Source organism: Vanellus vanellus, assembly GCF_965231255.1.
Source record: "Vanellus vanellus genome assembly, chromosome: 1".
In the NCBI taxonomy this organism is placed as follows: domain Eukaryota; kingdom Metazoa; phylum Chordata; class Aves; order Charadriiformes; family Charadriidae; genus Vanellus; species Vanellus vanellus.
Genome location: NC_138905.1, coordinates 83,356,479 through 83,374,954, shown reverse-complemented (window position 1 = coordinate 83,374,954; position 18,476 = coordinate 83,356,479). Strand labels below are relative to the sequence as shown.

The 18,476-nt window shown below is 40.7% G+C and overlaps 1 protein-coding gene across 1 annotated transcript in view; it reads right to left on the bottom strand.

The window, feature by feature from the left end:
* VWF (von Willebrand factor) overlaps nt 1-10,986 on the bottom strand; it is a 147,120-nt gene extending 136,134 nt beyond the window's left edge. Inside the window, exons 1-5 of the mRNA XM_082479000.1 lie at nt 10,917-10,986; nt 9,340-9,394; nt 8,601-8,759; nt 6,865-6,967; nt 6,571-6,779 (exon numbers count right to left, since the gene is read on the bottom strand). Coding sequence (XP_082335126.1) covers nt 6,571-6,779; nt 6,865-6,967; nt 8,601-8,759; nt 9,340-9,394; nt 10,917-10,946 — 556 coding nt within the window. The 5' untranslated portion in view covers nt 10,947-10,986. The remainder of the gene's footprint in view (nt 1-6,570; nt 6,780-6,864; nt 6,968-8,600; nt 8,760-9,339; nt 9,395-10,916) is intronic.
* Nucleotides 10,987-18,476: the final 7,490 nt, after the last annotated feature.

Below are 18,476 nucleotides of genomic sequence, written 5' to 3'. Positions count from 1 at the left end.
TCCTTTTTGACAACCTCATTCTTTCTTAAAAGACCTTTGGCTTAGCTGATCAGTCTTCCCCCCAGCTAGCGAGAGGCTCTTTATTTGATTTCAGCCTGTCCTGAATCTTGATCGATTCCTGCCACAACATCTGAGGTATAAATATCTTGGATGTCTCTCCCTCTGCCTTACCCCATCCCTCCTCCCCTGAGCATTCATGACACACTGTCTCCTCACTCAGGCAGATGCACAGCACAGTTTTGTTTTACTTCTGTTCCTTCCATGTTTGGTTTTTGTTCTTTGCCTAAGCAGCCAAGTTTCTGAAAAAACAATTCCTAGCCAGGGCTCATCAGAACCCTACACCCAGAAACCCTCCAAACGGCCCGGGTGGGATTTTTCCTAAAGCACTTGTTTTGCCTAAGTCTTGCAGGAAAGCGCACTCAAAATAGATGCTGTCACAAAGTGTAATGAAAACAAAGATGGATCCAAGACAAGTGCTTGCAGAAATAGTGCCTGGCACAGACTGTAGTACAGACTGGTACCAGCATGTGAACTGGCTGCTCAGCAGCCAAGACCCCCAGGCAGCTAGTTAGCATGCAGTCTCCTTTTAGGATACAAGATGGGTTCGGGAGGCAGCTGTTAAAGCACAACCCAAATCTCACCTTCTCCCTATGACCCAGAAATATCCCACCACTTTGATGACCCTGCTAAGGTCCTCCAGGAGAGGGCCATGCACCAACCACCTGAGCAGCAGGTAGGGCCTCCACGGGCGTTCTGTTGGACTACAACTTTAGTGCTCTAATTGCTGCCTTCACGTCTCTGTCTCTTTAAAGAGAGAAGAAAAAAAAAAAGAAAAACCCCATAAAAACACAACACCAAAAACAAACCAACCAAACCCACACACCACATTGATATGTTTTAGGCAAGACTCCTCCCCTCCCTTTTATTTTTTTTTTGTCAAAACAGTTGCTTTCACTTATCTGATCTTCAGATAGGTGATGTTCAGTCTCGACAGGGAAAAAAAAAAAAAAAAAAAAAAAAAAAAAAAATCAGCGTTCATTATGATATCTATGTCTCAAAATCACCAGTTCCTTTTGAAATCTGAAGCTGGTATGCTGTTTGTTTACTTTGAGATTGATAGTCAGGCAAGGTGAAGCATTAGCAGTAACCACCTCGCACTCAAGGCACACGAGTGGGAGGCAGGACCCCTGACCTCCCTCCCTGGACCTCCTGCAGATTTTCCGTATGGCCCCAGGCCCACCAGGTTAACTCTCCCAGGGTCTGTTGACTCATCTGTAAAATATATGCAAGAATTTGTTCAAGACACTACAATACTGTGAGTAGAGGTATGTAAACTTGCACACTGGTTATTTACCAAGCAATGGTTTTGTTTGTTTGTTTCTTAGAGGTTTTTGTTTGTTTTTACATGGTTTGACATGGTGTAGTACATGGTGCCAGACAAACAAAACTATTGGCAAGGTTGACCAAAAATTGATCCACAGTTTGGACAAAATTAATTATATGAAATGTTGAAGTCCTGGGCTATAAAGTCTTTCCTGCCCTCTCTGGTTCAATGAATATAAAATTAATAATATTAAACACAAGAGAGGGAAAAAGTCACCTCCAAAACTCTACAGCCCAGTGATGAAAGGCATCCTTCTCACAACAAAAATGTCTAACTTTAATTCTAGACTCTGAATAAAGCTAGTGGGTTATGAATGCAGCTTTCTGGCATCTTAGATGAATGCTATACAATGAAGAAAGGTGCAAGGCAAGTCTTCATCTGTATTGTTTATAAACGACACCTAAATTCCCTTGTGAATCTACCCGCTTTGCTTTCAAATTAAAATACAAGAAAGAAAATGAGATTTACTTAGGCCAAACAAAATTTTAAGCTTGCCTAAAATGAAATTACTAATATCTTTTTAAATGCCAAAAAATTTGGATTTCTGAATGACAAAAACTTTTGTTTATTTTTTAAGGGAAAAAAAATAATTATCTGCACTACCATCACTGTGAGTTTGGAACATGCTTTAAAAGTGTCTGGTAAACAGGTACTACACACAGGGAAGTTGCATATTCAGTCATATGCATTACCTGAAACATCAGATTTTTCCTTGCAGATACTGTCTGCTTCTACCTGTTTAACCTATATTCACTCTCCAGTGGCATTATATATTCCGTATTTCAGCAGCTTATAAGGCTGAAATACGTTGCTGACAGCTGGAGCAGGCTCAGAATATCAAGCCTTTATCCAAAATTAGCCATGGGTATTGTTTTATCATTAATGTCTTTGTAATTTGAAGACAGATTCCCAGAAATACGCTTCCTGCCAGTGCCAAGAAAAGCATAATGAGACAATGGATTAATTTGAATTGGGTTTTTTTCCTTCCATAATGCTAGAAGTGTGTAACATGCACAAATAACAAAATGATGGATTAATATCCCTGTGTTGGACTTGAATGAGCTCTTCTGCACAAATAAACTTTAACGACAACCTAGACATCCAAGTGCCTATCACAGCAATATCACTGTGAGACAGCTCAACGATAAGAGTACAAGGCCAGGACTGAGGCTACAGGCACACAAATAACCTCTATGGGCTTGCACTGCAGCCTCTGCCATTGGGGAGAGATTACCTTACCCCTTCTGCAAGGTAAGAGTATGCCCTTTGACCACTAACATGCCACAAGGCTATGGGGTTTTGGCAACTTGCTCACGTGTGCATGCCCTGAGGAGATTCCAGAATCAAGTTGCCCGTGTTGTATCAGATTTACTCTGCAGTATTCTGTAAGTCATCTCTTCTGGCCTGTGCTTTGGATCCCCAGTGGTAAAATGCTCATGACAATGATCATGAGACGCTCAAATGCCATGGGCTGAAGGCTGCCAAATAGATCAAATCTGAGCAGCTAGAAAGGACTCAACAGCATGCTTCTGGTACGAGCAAAGACTGGCAACCAGTTAGAAATGTATGAAGATGTCAGAAAGCAGAGCTTGTTCAATTACCAAGTCTTGGAAGCATTCACAGGATTGGCTATAAAGGATCAGAGCCTAGCTGGCAGGAAAAAGAGGAGAAATTAACTCCTTCATTAGGATCTAGGGGAAAAACAAACAAACAAAAAACTCTGGATAGCTTCTGAGAACTTTCTTTTTATATTTTAGTTACGCTTAAAGTGTGAGAACAAACTCTCAAGGGACAGCTGGCTTATTTATTGGGTATGGCAGTAAAACAAGCAACCCCGTAAAATATAATCAAACTTGTTTAAGTCTCGACAGGACATGAACACTTCTCTGCAGGATGAACTAGTTTAGTAACCAACTATGTCAATGAGAGTGACTCAGCACCGCATCCTCTGTCTGTGTGTGTCTGCGACTCTGAAACTTACTGGGGAAACTTGGACGTTCAAGACCTACTGCCTAAGGCTACTACCTTCAAAGCTGGGTCCTACCAATGTTAATTTTCTAGGGTATCATAGCTTGAGACACATCACTGAGACCTCCAGAACCTCAATAACTGAGCATGAAAAGTGTATACAGAAACAAGGTATGTTATCCTCTCAGACTATCAATAGTTCTCAGTTTCCACACCAAAAAGACAGTGAGAAGCCATAAGAGTGCCATGAGAATACCACATGATTGGATAGATTATAGAATATGAGTATAAATATATCAAGAAAAAAGAAAAACACACGCTGTTCACTAGTTTAAACACCCTTTCTTTCACACCTCCTTTATTTACTTGCTGTAAGTAGTAGTGTCCAGTAATACAGCAGGTGCTTCACCTCTTATTTCACCACCAGCCCAAAATAATCCAAATATCATTAATGAAGTTCTATATCATAATCCACTTTTAGGAGCAAACCAAACTAACTCTCCTTGTTATTAAACCACGATGATTTTTTTTCTAACATACAGAAACATCATGTTTTCAACATAAACATTGCCATTTTGTTGAAACCATGACAAAACATGTAATACTACACAAAAGACAGTGTTTAGGGGCTAGTTTCTATCTATGACAACTCTGACTTCTGCACAACTTTGGGATCTTGTCCTCTGGTGCCACAAAGAAGCCCTAGAAATGGGCCATCAATTCACATGAGTTTCCCCCTATGCAAGCAGATGCAAAGATGATACAAAAGTACTGCATTAGCTTTTAAACTGTGAAACAGAAGAAAATATTTCAGCTGCAGACCTCTTTCTGTTGCACTGGTTCTTATAGGCTCCCCTTTTACCAGGCAAGAACTATTAGCAACCGGTTACCATTTCAGTGTAAATCAAAGCAGTTTAAAGGCTATTCTATCTTAAGGAGGAAGGTTTAACACATCTCAGCTATCTGACAAGCTCATTGGCTATAGCACAATACCTGATGCATAACATCTAGCATCATCTCTCTTCCTTCACCCCTGAAATTCAGATCTGCATAGTGCTCCCCAGGGGTTTCCAGAGGAGAGCCTGTAATCTTGGCAACGTTAGATTGTCGTCTTTTTCCTTTGCTCACTGTGCTTCCATTGCATATTATTCTGAAGCTCAAAGATCTTACTGTATTTGTTATCAATACAAAGCCAGCCCAGAAACGTATCTATTGGATTAGAACTAAGGGCCCAATCTGATAAATCATAATATGCCCAGATTTTAACAGGAAGCAGTGGACACTACAAAAGGAGAGTTCGGTCTGCCAGCAACTGTAAGGTAACATTTCAGTGCCCTCAGATCGCTAAGTCATTACATGAAGCTCACATCCTGGGTTGGGTTGATCTTTATGAGATCTACTCACTCTAAAACGAGAGCAAATAAAAACTGCAGTGGAAAGAAAAGGGTAAACTGCTTCATAGGTTACCGATAGGCTGCCTACATCTTTCATTTAAAGAATATTACCTCTCCCAGCTGCTTCTGTTGCCCTTCACCTGGAAGTTAGCTTCAACAATTTACCAAAAAGAATTGGTCCGAATTAATCAAAAGTTGATTTTACTGGGAGCAAGTTAAGAAATGCTCATATGAACCACCCCACCAGCAAAGCTGCCAAGGAGATGTGTGGGCATAGTGATGTCCCTCACTGATACAACGAATTCAAACATAGCTAATTCTAATTCCTTTCAAATTAGTTTAAATGAAAGGTCTATCGTATCAGAGTAAAAAATTGGCAGAATTGCTGAGATAAGATTCTATTCTTCAGGCTAACATCACAGATCTATATGTCCATGAAGGTTACAGAAGTCAGGGCTTTCCTCATACAGGAAGAGCCACGCATGTTCTCTGTCACCTTCTCTATTATTTTTCAGGTCTTCCAAGCAGTGACCCTGCCACGTACCTCATTACATTCAAAAATCTGTGGTTCTGAAAGCGCTGCTTTTTTAAGAGGGAGGATACAGTCTCCAGCAAGTTAAACAAACACAGCATGAAACACATTTAAACACAAGCAGCAGAAGGGAATTTTCTACATTTGAACAGACCAAGGCAATACAGTCTCCTTTTCTGCTCCTGCTTTTTATAAGAGTCTCACTCCTATTTATTGTCTCAAGATGTAAACTTCAGATCTCAACACATTGAGACATCAAGGTATCCAAGCCTTGCCAAACAATTCTGTGAGCTGAGTTTGTTTCTTATTATTTACATTGCTCAAGGACTGACCAATCATTTTAGCATAACATGAAATCAGGTTTTTTTCCTGTACATTGAAGCTATGCTTATGTATCCCAAGTGTCAGTAAGACACATTCCTGGAGCACTGCCAGGCTCTTCTCCAAGTTGCTTTGTCTCTCTTTCTATTTTCTGTGTCATTTATTTTTAATACATACTTTACATTATCAATTTAACATATCAGTGTATTCATTAACTTTACTCTAAACCTTTCTTTTTCAGGTAAGCGCTAAGAATTAAGAGACACTCTGAAATACCACAAATCAAGATCAGTCCTTCAAAGTCATATTCAGGGCTTTTCCAAAACTCTTAGTCTTCGCCCACACTGGCAGACTTTGCACAAAGGTGTAGCAAAAGCAATCTTGTCTCTCCCTCTCATTAGGAACTGGTGTGATACAAGTTGCACCTCCTATCCAACAGCCCATACAGACAGGAAAATGTCATTAAAAGGTAACCACTTTATAGAACAGCATCCCATGCCAAATCCAAGTACAAACCTGCCAGTAGCAACCCCCAGGATTTAATATTCTGCTATTGCAACACTACCTATTCTTACCCCCATTTGTCTAACCCATGAAAAATTAGAAATTGAATCAACAAATATTTCTCACGTGCTTTTTGCTGGATCTTCTCCTAGTCGGTCTCCCCACACATTATATTGTAAATTGTTTAGCCTGTGGCTTTATCTTTGTATTTCAAGATTCAAGGTTTCTAAAAGTGTTAAATTCAGACTTCTGGGCTTTGCTCAGGAATGAGATGTGACAGCAATTTCCTTTCAGGAGAAAGGAAGATGAAAGAACTTAGCCAGATAGCTTTCTGGCGCATCAAGATGAGGTACCTGACAGGTTGTGTAGAAACATTTTGCTGAATCGGCAAAATCTTTGTTGTATCACCCATCAGGAAAAGTGTGCAGAGCATACATTAAAATACAATCAGTTAGTTGTAGTCTTACCTTCCTGGGTTCTAAAGTCATCTTCAGGAAATTTATTAAAGTTGCCACACAACCCACAGGTCTTATTATAGTGCTTTTCTTGAAGGAGTATCTGAATATTCCCACTGATATCAATCTTCACCACAAAGCCATGCTCGTCACTGGATATTTTATAATAACCTGCCTCCTTCTCTATAAATATGCCATTTGAGGCAAAAGGTATGGAAACCCTGTGAAGAAAACCAGGAATTTCTCAGAACATGACACACAAACACTCGGGTTTTTTTCTTCTGGAATACTTGTTCACACAGGTACCTTTTGTCTTCCTGCATCACACTTCCATCTAAAGAGAAGCGAAGATTGAAATATTCTCCGAGATACACAGAGAATCCAGTTTTCTCCCCATCCTGGTAGTCACCTGTAGAGATGAGACATGAGCAAATATTGTTAGTTCTGGGACTCAGGAGGACAACTTATAAGTACACATTACAGGATTGGGAACATATCATCTAAGATTTTCAAGGGGCATCCATCTATTTCATCCCATAGTTGTTTAATGTGAAACGGAGAGATAGTCCCCAGATGAGGGCTGGCATCAGCCTCTGGCAGGCACATCACCTGGCACTGGCTGTGGACTCACACTCTCCCCATTGCTGTCTCTAGCCAGTGAATTCTACATCCTACCATGCACACTGGAGGAGTTTCCACAGGAGATGTGCCCAACGATCTGTCTTGCTCTTTCCCTTCCTGGTTTCATCCCAAGAACAAGGCATAGCTCAGTGGTAAGAGAAGGGGGTTGAATCCATTCAGCTGATGGAAGAACTGAGCCTGGATATCTTTGTTCTTTATAAGTCCTCTAACCATCTCAACTGTTCTTTAAGACGTGGATGCCAATACTGGCTATCCCACTTGGTGGTCAGCTCACTCTGAATTTTTAAAAAGCAGCAGCGCATAGAGATGGAGACAACTTGCTCAGGCTCCGAGAGAGAAGAGGCTGGGGAGTTCAGCCATAGTCCTTTCTCCGATTTTGCCCATTTTCTAACTTTGGCTTTACAGCAGCTCCTTGCGCAATACACCACCCACTCTGGACCTCCTTCTCTGAGGTAGCCAGCTCTGCCCAGATCTGGATGCTTTACTCAGAAATGTAGATTGTATTTCACAGCCAGGTATCCAAAAGCAAAACAAACCCACACACATATACTAAGATAGGAATCAAAAATAGATTATGCCATACTTATGTGACCAATATAAACATAAAGTGTCCACTCATGTTTGTTTTTTTTTTAAGATTTAATTGATTACATAGAATACTGTAATCAATTCATACTTCACATATGCTGGTGGGTTTCTCTACATACAAAAAATTTGTACCGAGTTGTTCAAGTTGAAGAAGAAAATTATTTAAATTGGTATATGGTTCCTTTTCGGAATGATGAGATCAGTTTACTTCAACTTACTTGTAGTCAGTAAAAAGTCATCTTAAACTATGACTAATACAGAACAGTTATTAGTGAATATAAGAATATCTATGAAAATAGTTTGGTATGAAAGTAATATATAGTTTTGGTTCTCATATCATCTCTTGCCCATCCCCAAGTATAACACTGCAGATGCTCATGTTAATTCAAAGTCCTTTTGTCCTGCAGAATGGGATTTTTCTTACTGGGGGGATTTAGCATACAGGTAAAATTAGTTCTACAGGGTCATGTAGTTCCTATTCCTGTATCTATCTTTAACAGCCACATTCCCCTAGCAAACTCAAAATTAAACAAGGTCTCACTTTCCCTCTTCAGAGGAGCCAGTAAGAAAATCTCCATTCCTTGAAAGCTTAGTTATGCGAGAGCTGTATTACCAAGGGATAACAGAAGACAAAGAGATAAAAAAAACGTTAAAAAAAAACAAACGAGATCCTTTTATGCAGTGGTCCATCCTATCTGACAAAGGACAACTATCTGTCTTTTCTTCTCGGTGATGGAACCCAGCACAAATGCAATGTCACATGCCTACAACATTTTGCATTTGTTACTTCTTGGTGTCTTGCTCAGACTCACCTAAGAGTGTGAAGGAACGTTTGTGGCAGTCCCCAGCAAGGAGATAACTGCAGTCCCCAGCAAAATTGTAGAAAGAACCATCAAAAGTTTTGATGTGATCATTACCAAAAAGGCTGCAACGGGAAACTGATGACTCCTGAGGTAAAGAACCTGATGATCCTGGATATCAAAACACAACATCACTTGCAATGTAAAACAATCATTTTCTTGTTCAGGAATTTATCCCCATTAGTTATTGCACGTCCTGAACCTTTAGCTCCCACTTCCAGGCAGACTGTATGCCTGACATGGCAGCCCATAGAATCAAACATAGATTTTTTTAATTATGTGCATTAGTGAAATGGCTTTTTTGCTTTGTTTCTGCTGGCCCAAACCTTGCATGGGTAATTTCAGTCCTGATCCTTTGAGGAATGCCATGCATTCATTCATTCATGCCTGCCTCCTGCTATACCATTAAAATGAATGGGGGCAGTAGCAAAGCCCCAATGTTTGTTCAGCCAGACATCACTGACTTCAGGGAGTCTTTGTGACTCAACACAGTACTTGTTGCAAGGTAAAGAGCCAAAGGGAGTAACTTTACCCATGTCTCCAGCATGACGAGAATACTGCCTGAGCCAGGATTGCAGGATTAGGTGGGCAAAGGGGGGGGGGGGGGGGGGGTAGGGGGCAAATCTCACAGAAGAAACAGTGGAAACGTATTACAGTTCCTAAACATAAGCAAACAAACCTGTTTTCCTACCTGATATTACAGTGGCCAGCAGTAAGTTTGTTAGCAGCACTGCCAAGAGGAGCATCTGTCAAAAATCACAAAGAGAGATATTAGAATATTCTTAGTTTGGGATGCTTAGTCTGCTTCACAACTCACCCTTTTCTATCCTTTCTTTATAAAGCTATTTTTGAGGTTCTACAACATTTCAGAAAGCCATAATCCATGCAGACTTTGCCAGTGATTCAGTTAGCCACCCATGTGTCTTTAAATAGGTAAACTAGGAGAATAACTATTCCTCATTCCTATTTTCACTTCTCATTGCAGGGAAATGTGGACTACCTCCACAGGAGATACAACCCAACATACACATATATTCCAATTTACCCAAGTTAACACATTGCACACACAAATCCTTTCAATATGCAGCATTATTTATCAGGCAACCTGACATGAAGGAGCACACCAGACTGGATCAACCAACTTTGCTCCAGTAGAAGTCAGCTCTGCTACACAAAACTTGCATCCTGCCCAAACAGCCATAAAGGGAAAGAATATATAGGTTTCACACCAGCCAACAGGTCTGGCTGGCAGACCATTACAACCACATGTTTATAATCCACTGATTGCAGGGTGATAATTTGTTTAAGGGGCAAGAAGTAAAGGGAGGAAATGCTGAAGAGATTAGAGACCCAGGATAAAAACTTCCATTCACCAAAATCAGTTTTACCATTGCCTCCTGCTTTCCACAACCTAAACATCAGCCTTTGTTCTCCGTATGTCTATAAAATATGTTCTGTACTGCCAGGCCTTCAGAAATAATAATAGGATATGAGTGTCAGGCAGATGGTGAACTACAGATGCGTTCTCTGGCAAGACATTAGCAGTTAATGGATGAAATCTGTAGGGAGCTCCAATTAGTGAGTTAATTTCAGTAATCATATAAGCAACTAGAGAGGCTTAAACATACCATACTTTATATATTAATGCCAGGAGACCAGACACACCTTTCCCTAAAAGACCCGTCCAATTAAAGACTAGAATACATTTTGCAAAGACAAATTCTGATTTGATGTCAATTATTGATGTCAATTATATAGATCCAGTTCAGAGCCACATAAATAAATGCTGAGTTTACCTTATTTAAAAAAGACAGGAAAAGAAAGGTCTATTATAAAACTCAGTCTAATATAATGCTGCAAATACCAATATGACATAAGGCTGTTACTGCTGCAAGATAGCCAAAAGTGGCAACGGCATGGGAATGTGACGACAAAGTAATGGTAAAGAAAACAATAGGCATTATTCTCAGACTACACACTTGCTAGTGTATTTTTAGTGCATGCGCTCTGTTATTGCGACTGAATCAGATATTGCTTTTCTTTGTTTGCCCTTCAGTTTTACAAAGCAGGCAAAGTAAAAAGACAGGGTATAAAACCCTTCCTTTCAGCTCCTTTTCACCTCCCAGACTGTTTTGAGCTGCAGACTTCAAGTTTCCCCCAATTCTAATAGAGCAGGTGACACTAACAAATTGGAATAAAATCAAGTAAGATCTGCCAGTATATAACCCTCTATAATTTTATCACTGACTTAATTAGAAATGAATATACCTTCTTCTGTGAGAGATTCCTCTTGCACATGAACAAGAAGCTCCTCCAGTTGCCACCTATAGCCTAAAACACCATTGTTCCCATGTTCCTCCAGAAGACAGGACTGGAGTGGCTTTGGTCTGCAATTTCTTGTTTTTGTACAAGCCAGGAACTCTTGTTCATTTAAAAGGAAAGATAAAGACCAAACGTCACATCCGCCTGATTCTCAAGACAATAGGTTAAATTGCTATCGTGTAAATCAGTGGCTTTAATCGCCAGAAAGTTACAATAAGGGGAAATGGTTTTAAAAACTTACATGACAGATAAGTCTTTGAAATATATTTTGCATGTGTATGTGTGACAAATCTCACTGGCTGAGCCAATAGGCAGCGTATTTATTTGAAAGACTATTGTTACAGAGGAATAGTAGGATGCTCCATACCTCAAAGACCACAGAGCCATGTAGTATTTTTTCCTGTGAACAATTGCTTTACAGTAGAAAGAAGAAAAAAAAAATCAGAGCTGCTAGTAATGACTTGGTTTTGTTCTCCACGTACAAACGCCTTTGAATTTTGTCACATTCAATTAGATCAACACATTCAGTCCTTGAATTTGTGAAAGTTTATAGAGGTACCCTCTGGAACAACATGTGGTAATAAGTTAGTCACGCACATACTTGTTTACAGAGGTGGGCACAAGCTTTATGGGCATATATACAGCACTGAGGAAAAAATACAGAGCAGATGACATCTTACTTTACTTTCAATGTCCTGTGCTTCATATTTTCAATAGCTACTAGTAATAACAAAGGGGTTAGGAGGCAACATGTTTACCTGCAAATCATATTTTGCCACTAGTTTACAGAATCAGGTCCTTACTTTAAACCAAGAAAAACAAAGCAAAACATTAAAAATATGCCTCCTGAGAGTCCCCAGCAGGCGTGCCTGTCTTGCTCACAAGCAATTCTGAGAATGAAGTGAGTGTAATCCCTGTTCTTAGAAAACAAAAAAAAAAAAGGAAAAAACAACCCAACGTTAAAAAGCCCAGATTTTAACATCATCATTTCTTCCTGCAGGCAATTTTCCCTATGATTTCTACAGATGACTAAGTTGATACTTGCAGAATGGCAATGGATTATTTTTGAGACAATTTAGGTGATGAGTCTGCTTAGGTTGACAAGTTGCAAATAACACAAATAATAAATTGTTAGCCATACTTACTTTGCCTTGTATGAACTCTTCATGACATCTGCATGTTAAAATGTTACAGAGCTGCACTACTGATACTGAGTGACAGAAAGAAACAAACACAGACCAAACTGTTTCTTTCCACGTGAAAAGCCAGAGAACAAGATTTGAATATGAACACTTTCTGTCAGGATTTTCTCAGCCGGGTGTTCCCACCTTTTCTCCAGCAGCAGTAAGGTTTGCCCCTCTCACATTCGTGGCAACGCAAGGCCCACATTTGAGAGCCACTGGGAAGATCCCGGGGAACACATAAGAAAATGCCCCATGCGCGCAGAAATTTGATGTCCACTACAGTCACAGCCTTTGGTGTGCTCCACAGACCTCTCTCCAGCGTGCAGCAATCCTGGCAACCCCTGCTGCTGCAATAAAGTACCGGTAGGGGACAGTAACATATGCCCCCGGCTTCTGCCCCAAGTGCTCCTCTGCATTTGCAAAAGAGTAGCATCTATGGGAAAAATATACAAGTCAAAGCATTAAAAAGTGTTTCTTTGGCATCTTTGCATTAGAGGGTGCAACAGCAAAAGCTGGGAACCTCTAGACAGAGGAACCAGTAAGCATGGAGGCTCTGACCCTGCTGAAATCTGCACCCAGTCTGAACCTGGCATGACTATGGAGAAGGGCTACAAAGCTTTCACGTGAAACTGCCTTCAAGGCTGAAGTTACAGCTGAACAACAAGCAGAAATGGGGCAACAGCAGAGACAACAGGTGAAATGCCTTGTTTTTCTCTTAGTCTCACATCTGCTTCTGGTTTCATATGAAGATAGAGGAATAGCAATGACTGGGAATCATTCTCTCCTCTTGGGTCCAGCTGCCAACTCTCAGCAGGTCCTGCATACCTCCAAGAGCCTGGGCATTAGTGATCACAAAGAGATGGTCTGAAAACTTTTCATTACATGAATCCCAGTATTATTCATGATAAGGGGAATAAGAGCTCCCACCACCATGGTCTTTTGTCTTCTCAGTTTTAACCCTTTCAGTGCCTGAGCCCCAAATCAGTCCCTTCATTTGGTAACTTCTTGCAAATCTAAATCTAACAGGTAGCTTTGATTCACACTTTTTTGTTGGGCACATAGAGAAGACGGGGCCCTTAAAATGTGCCTTAAAAATAGAAACATTGCTGGTTTTGTTCCGTAGAGATTTCTTTATCATTATTACAAAAAGGGGCCAGTTCTTCAACAATACGGGATTGTTTAGTCTGTAACCGTGATGGATGGCCGAGGTCTTCCTTTATTAGCTTTTGTGCCACTGCCTTCACACCCTGACAAGCTTTATCTGGAGCATCAGTGAGGGAAGGAACAAACCACACGACAGTCGGAGCTCATCAAAATGTGCTTTGGAGAGGAGCAGGCTGCAGGTGGGCAGGTTATCAAACTTGGACTGAGCCTCTGAAGTCCACACACATTAATCAGTGTGATCAGAACCTTGGTCTACACCGGGGGACATTTTGTGACTCGCACTGCCAATGTTTAATAGATGGTTCAGATGAACCAGACATCACAACACCTCTTAAGTGTCTTAGGGATCTTGGGGGACATAACAGAGAAAATTAATTGAGCTAGACACCCAAAGAACAAACTTCCTTTTTCCCTTCTGGCTCCATTTTCTGGGAAAAAAAAAAAAAAAAGGAAATGGTAATTAAAGAGCGCATTTATTGGCTCATACTGTACATTGTTCCAATACAAAGCTTAGTGACGCTTGGGGTAGATCTGATATGTAATTTTACAAATAATACACACGAGGCACAGGCAGAAATATATAAAGGACTGTGCACTGTTGCTGGAAAACCCCTTATAGCCAGTTCCTGGAACAGAATAGGAAGGACTTCCAAGAAAAATTATCAATAATAATGCTTTTCATTGCTTTGTTCAAGTAGGTCACGCTCAACAAGTCCAATGTTTCCTAACAGTTATATGATGATATGCACTGAGGCATTAGACAGCACGCCACATTTGTTATCAGGTTGGTTACACAGACAAACACATATGCAAAGTGCCCCTATTATGAAACCCACAATACTGAGTGCAGGAAGAGTGATGGAACATACAGGACCTGAACAACAAAACAACCAAAGCATCTTGACGTAGAAAACTAAAGCCTAGCAATACTGAATTTTTTTTCTGCGCTTAGGTACTAGCAAATTAGATTAGGCTATGGAAACAACACAGGATGTCACTTTAAGGCTATTTGAAAGATGCGAGCAGCTGCTGTAAAAGAAAGTCATCTTACTTAAGGAAAATATACCAATGAGGTTCAGTAACAAAATTTTCTTTTAAATTGTTTTTTAAGAGGGAAACAAGCCAACTGCGGATGTCAACACATAGATCTTAATAGAGCCAACTAATCTGAAGACTCCAGCCTGATTCTGGCCCTGCTGTAAGCATGTTGAGCTAAATCACTCTATTCTGGAAAAAGTTTGTTACTGTAAGCATCCCTTAATTTCTGCAGGCAAAGGCATGGATTGATTTTCTGAGGTCTAAAAAGTGTTCCTGGCATCTTGAGTAAAGTGAAATCCCAGATGCCACATACTCAGATGCCACACAAAAATGAAAGAAAGGACGGTGTACTTTGAAATGTAGGAAGTGTTGGAACAGAAGACGTGCCTTGTGAATCAGCAGAAAGTTCTTAAAGCGGAGACTCATGGGGAAGGAAGCCATGCTGCTTCGTGCTCAGCAGTTGTCAAAAAAGTGAAAGAATTACAAGAAATGAGTAAGAAAAAAAAAAAATCATTGTGCAATCATAAATACAAAGGACACTTTAATCTTGAATATTGTCCGTGCCCTCAGCCAGTCTATCTCAAAAACATTGACAGAAAAAGAAAAGACAAAATGATGATTAGAGGTAGGAAGCAACTTCTCTTCAAGGGGACGAAATTTCCAATCTTAGAAAATCAGAGAAGGAAAGCATGAGGAGCATCTACCATATCACAAATGACACAGAGAAGGTAAATAAGAAATAAAGTATTCATAATTTCTCCCAGTGTAAAGGCTGGGAGCAGTCAATGAAATTCTCAGGGAGTTCCCTTTAAAGCACATAACTGGAAGGCCTCAGCACAGGTCACTGTGTCAAAAAGGAGTCAGACAAGTTAATGAAGGGCTGGTCCATCACAGGGATGAATCAAATCACAAGGATCAAATGGTGAATCAGATAGAGCTTGTGGCTTAGAAAGTCTTTACCCTGCTGAGTGTTGGAAGCAGAAGTCCCATACTTTAATGTTACACTTCATTTCTTACAACTCTTTTCCTAAGCAACAGCTGTTAGCCACCAGAATCCAGAATCCAAGACAGCTTTCTTTACCCTAGTCTGCCAGAAGGTGTGTCTCAGTGGTTTTTCACAACTGAGATTCATATTAACTTTTCCATTAGTGACCTAACAGTGAAATTCAACATAAGCAACAATGAATAAGCTAAAATAAGAATCATTGCAAATAGTTCTGAAAATAAGAGCATCCCATGACAGTTCCTGAAAGCCCAGAGCAGCAGGCCAGAAATAACACAGGGCACAGGCACAAAGTTACTTCTGCATCCCCTCCTACCTTCCCCATGCCTAAGAGAAAAAAAAAAAAAAAAAAAAGAAAAAAAAGCCCACAAAAAAGGACAAACAAAACAAACAAACAAAACAAACAAACAAACAAACAAACAAACAAACAAAAAACACAACGAACAATCCACATACATGAGAATATCAGCTGGCAAAGCCCACATAACCCTATATTTGAATCCTTCCTTTGGAATATTTAGGCTACTGTACTTTGGAATATTTAGGCCACTGTACCTCTGAGGAAAAAGCCACAGTAGATGACAAAGCATGCTAGTACTGGAGCATTGACCTTCCCCATGCAGAAAAGCCTTGAATGGGATTTATACCGCGTAATTCTTCATTGATACATTTCAAGGGCATAAGCATGGGTAGGGAAAATAAGCCAGTTACAGATATTGAAGAGGAAAAAAGGACATGTGGACAGCTGTAGTGGCTGAAACAGCAAATTAGATGTGCACTAGCAGTGCAGTACATTACAAGAAGTAAGGGATACTCATGGGGGCTGCCCACAAGGCTGCCCCGTGTCCCTGAGCAGGGCAGTAGCAGTGCCCACTTGCCCTTGGAGCTGCACATCGCCTCTCCATCGCTTCTCTGCCGTGCTGAGGGACTCCTCAACAAGGCAAGATAGATGGCTAAGCTGCATCGCAACAAGAAAGCCAGAGCCATGATCTGTCCCTGTGGCAGCTGCCCAAACATATATTTGTTGCACACAGCAGCGTAAAATAAATTTCAGCAAGAAGTAGCAGAATACGTTTCTTTGAAATGCCCAGAAAGTCTATTTGGAAAGCTAAACAGTGCCATTGGCTCTAGTGCCATATGAATTGCAGGGGCTTTAGTGTATTTTTGGGGTCATCAGTGCATTTTTGGGGTCATCAGTGCTCAGTTCCTTCTCCTGGCACAGTTAACGATAGATGGTTTAAAAACACTCTTCAGAGAAGACAGGAGGCACCAACCACCCACATTTTGTATTTGTAACCCCTCAGCCTCCAGACATCCTCCCACATGCTGGGAAGTTCACAAGGCAAAACAAACACTTGGGCGCCCTCCGTCCCAACTATGCAACCAATCAGAGAACACCATTCTTAAAGATAATCCTTCTTACTACCTGTTGAACTCCTTCCCTGGTAGCAAATTCGTGGGATTCCCAATGTCACAGCCTTTCCTGCAGTTATCTTTTGAGTCATCTGAGCCAAAACGACCTCGGGCTGTAGCGAGTGAAGCAAGGCTCTTCACCCTGTATAAAGCTCTTCAGCGTCGCTGCCAGACCAGCAGAGTACAAACCTGCCACAGAGCAGCCTGACACAGGGGCTTACGAGCCAAGGTGCGTCCTGTAAGCCCAGAGATCTGCAGCACAGCATCAAAGCAAAATATCGCCCGTCCTGTACAACGACCCTATAATGTCTCTAGGAAGTAAGAATACTACAGCTGAAGGTTGATACCTTCAGCTGGTGCCAACTGGTGGTACGGCTCTGCTGAAGTCAGTGGCACTAGTCTAGTCTGAGCTAGCTGGAGAGCCAAAAGCCTCATAAATTTGCATTATATTACAAAGAGTTACCAGAAACTGAATGAAAGGGCAGGTGAGAGATTATTTTTCTCCTGGTCTATGGACAATTTATCTCTTATGTAAGTTAGGTAACACCTTGAGGATATACACCTGACTGTACCTTCTAGACACGGACACGAGTCTCAGCATTCCCAGGAAGGGGATGCTCCTACAGCAGAACAGCACAGCCTGGGAGTGAATCGCTCATTTTCAGTCTCCTCCTGCAAGAGTTAGGAAGCAGTTGCTCGCTTCTCTTTCTCTTTTGCTTGTTAATGCCTTAAGCCTCCACCCCTTTGTTGAAATTCCCTGCGTACAGGGAGTCAGCCAAGGCAAATTCAATAATTTCCCCCCTTCCCCTGGAATTGTGGTTTTCATATTCCTATTTTTTTTCCAACTAGTCAAAACTCTAGCCTTATTGGTTTACACAGTGTATTTACAGGCATAAGATTTTCTAAGCAGGGTACCCAACGCATACATGCTATTTACTTTACCAAGTCCACAATTACCCTGTGGGATCCCTTCTATTCATCTAGCCCGTTCCAGATAGAGCAAACATTTCAACATCCTCATCAAACCTTAACATCAGCACTGACATCAGACACTAACCAGTCAACCCCCACAATATCACCACTACGCTACTGAAGGAAAAAAAAGAAAATACATACAACGCGAGGGAATTTTTCCATTAAGATAATAAGAGAAGATGAGGATCTGAATTCTGCATGACATCATGCCAGTTTTCAAAAACCATGCTTTAAAAGCAGTTAATCCCTCCCTCTGGGATTAAATTTGTCCAAATGCCTGGCTGCTAAAATGCCTTTAAATGAAACCATGAAAAATATGACTATCTAACACTTCTGGGACGTGGGCCTGTAAAACAGTTGCAGCAGCAATTCACCTTGTAACACCATATATACAGTAGAGCAATTCAATACTAAATTAGCCAAAGTCACCCTCAGATGCACACCAAGATCTCCAGTTCTCATTTATATGGAAAATGTCCTCAGTTGGTCTTTTAACTGGAATATCTGGAGTTTGGTAAGCATGTAAGATTTACAGTTTAAAAAAAAAAAATTAACAAAAAATAAATTCACCCTTGATTGATGATCCTGGAGAAAAGGCAGGAGGAGATCAACAGAACAAAATGTAGCTTTGAGCGGACATCAGACAAAATAGCCCCAACACTGTGTTCTCCATTCAGGCAGGAAGGGGAAGGATCAAACAACTAACGTCTCAATTTGTTAGTTGCTACA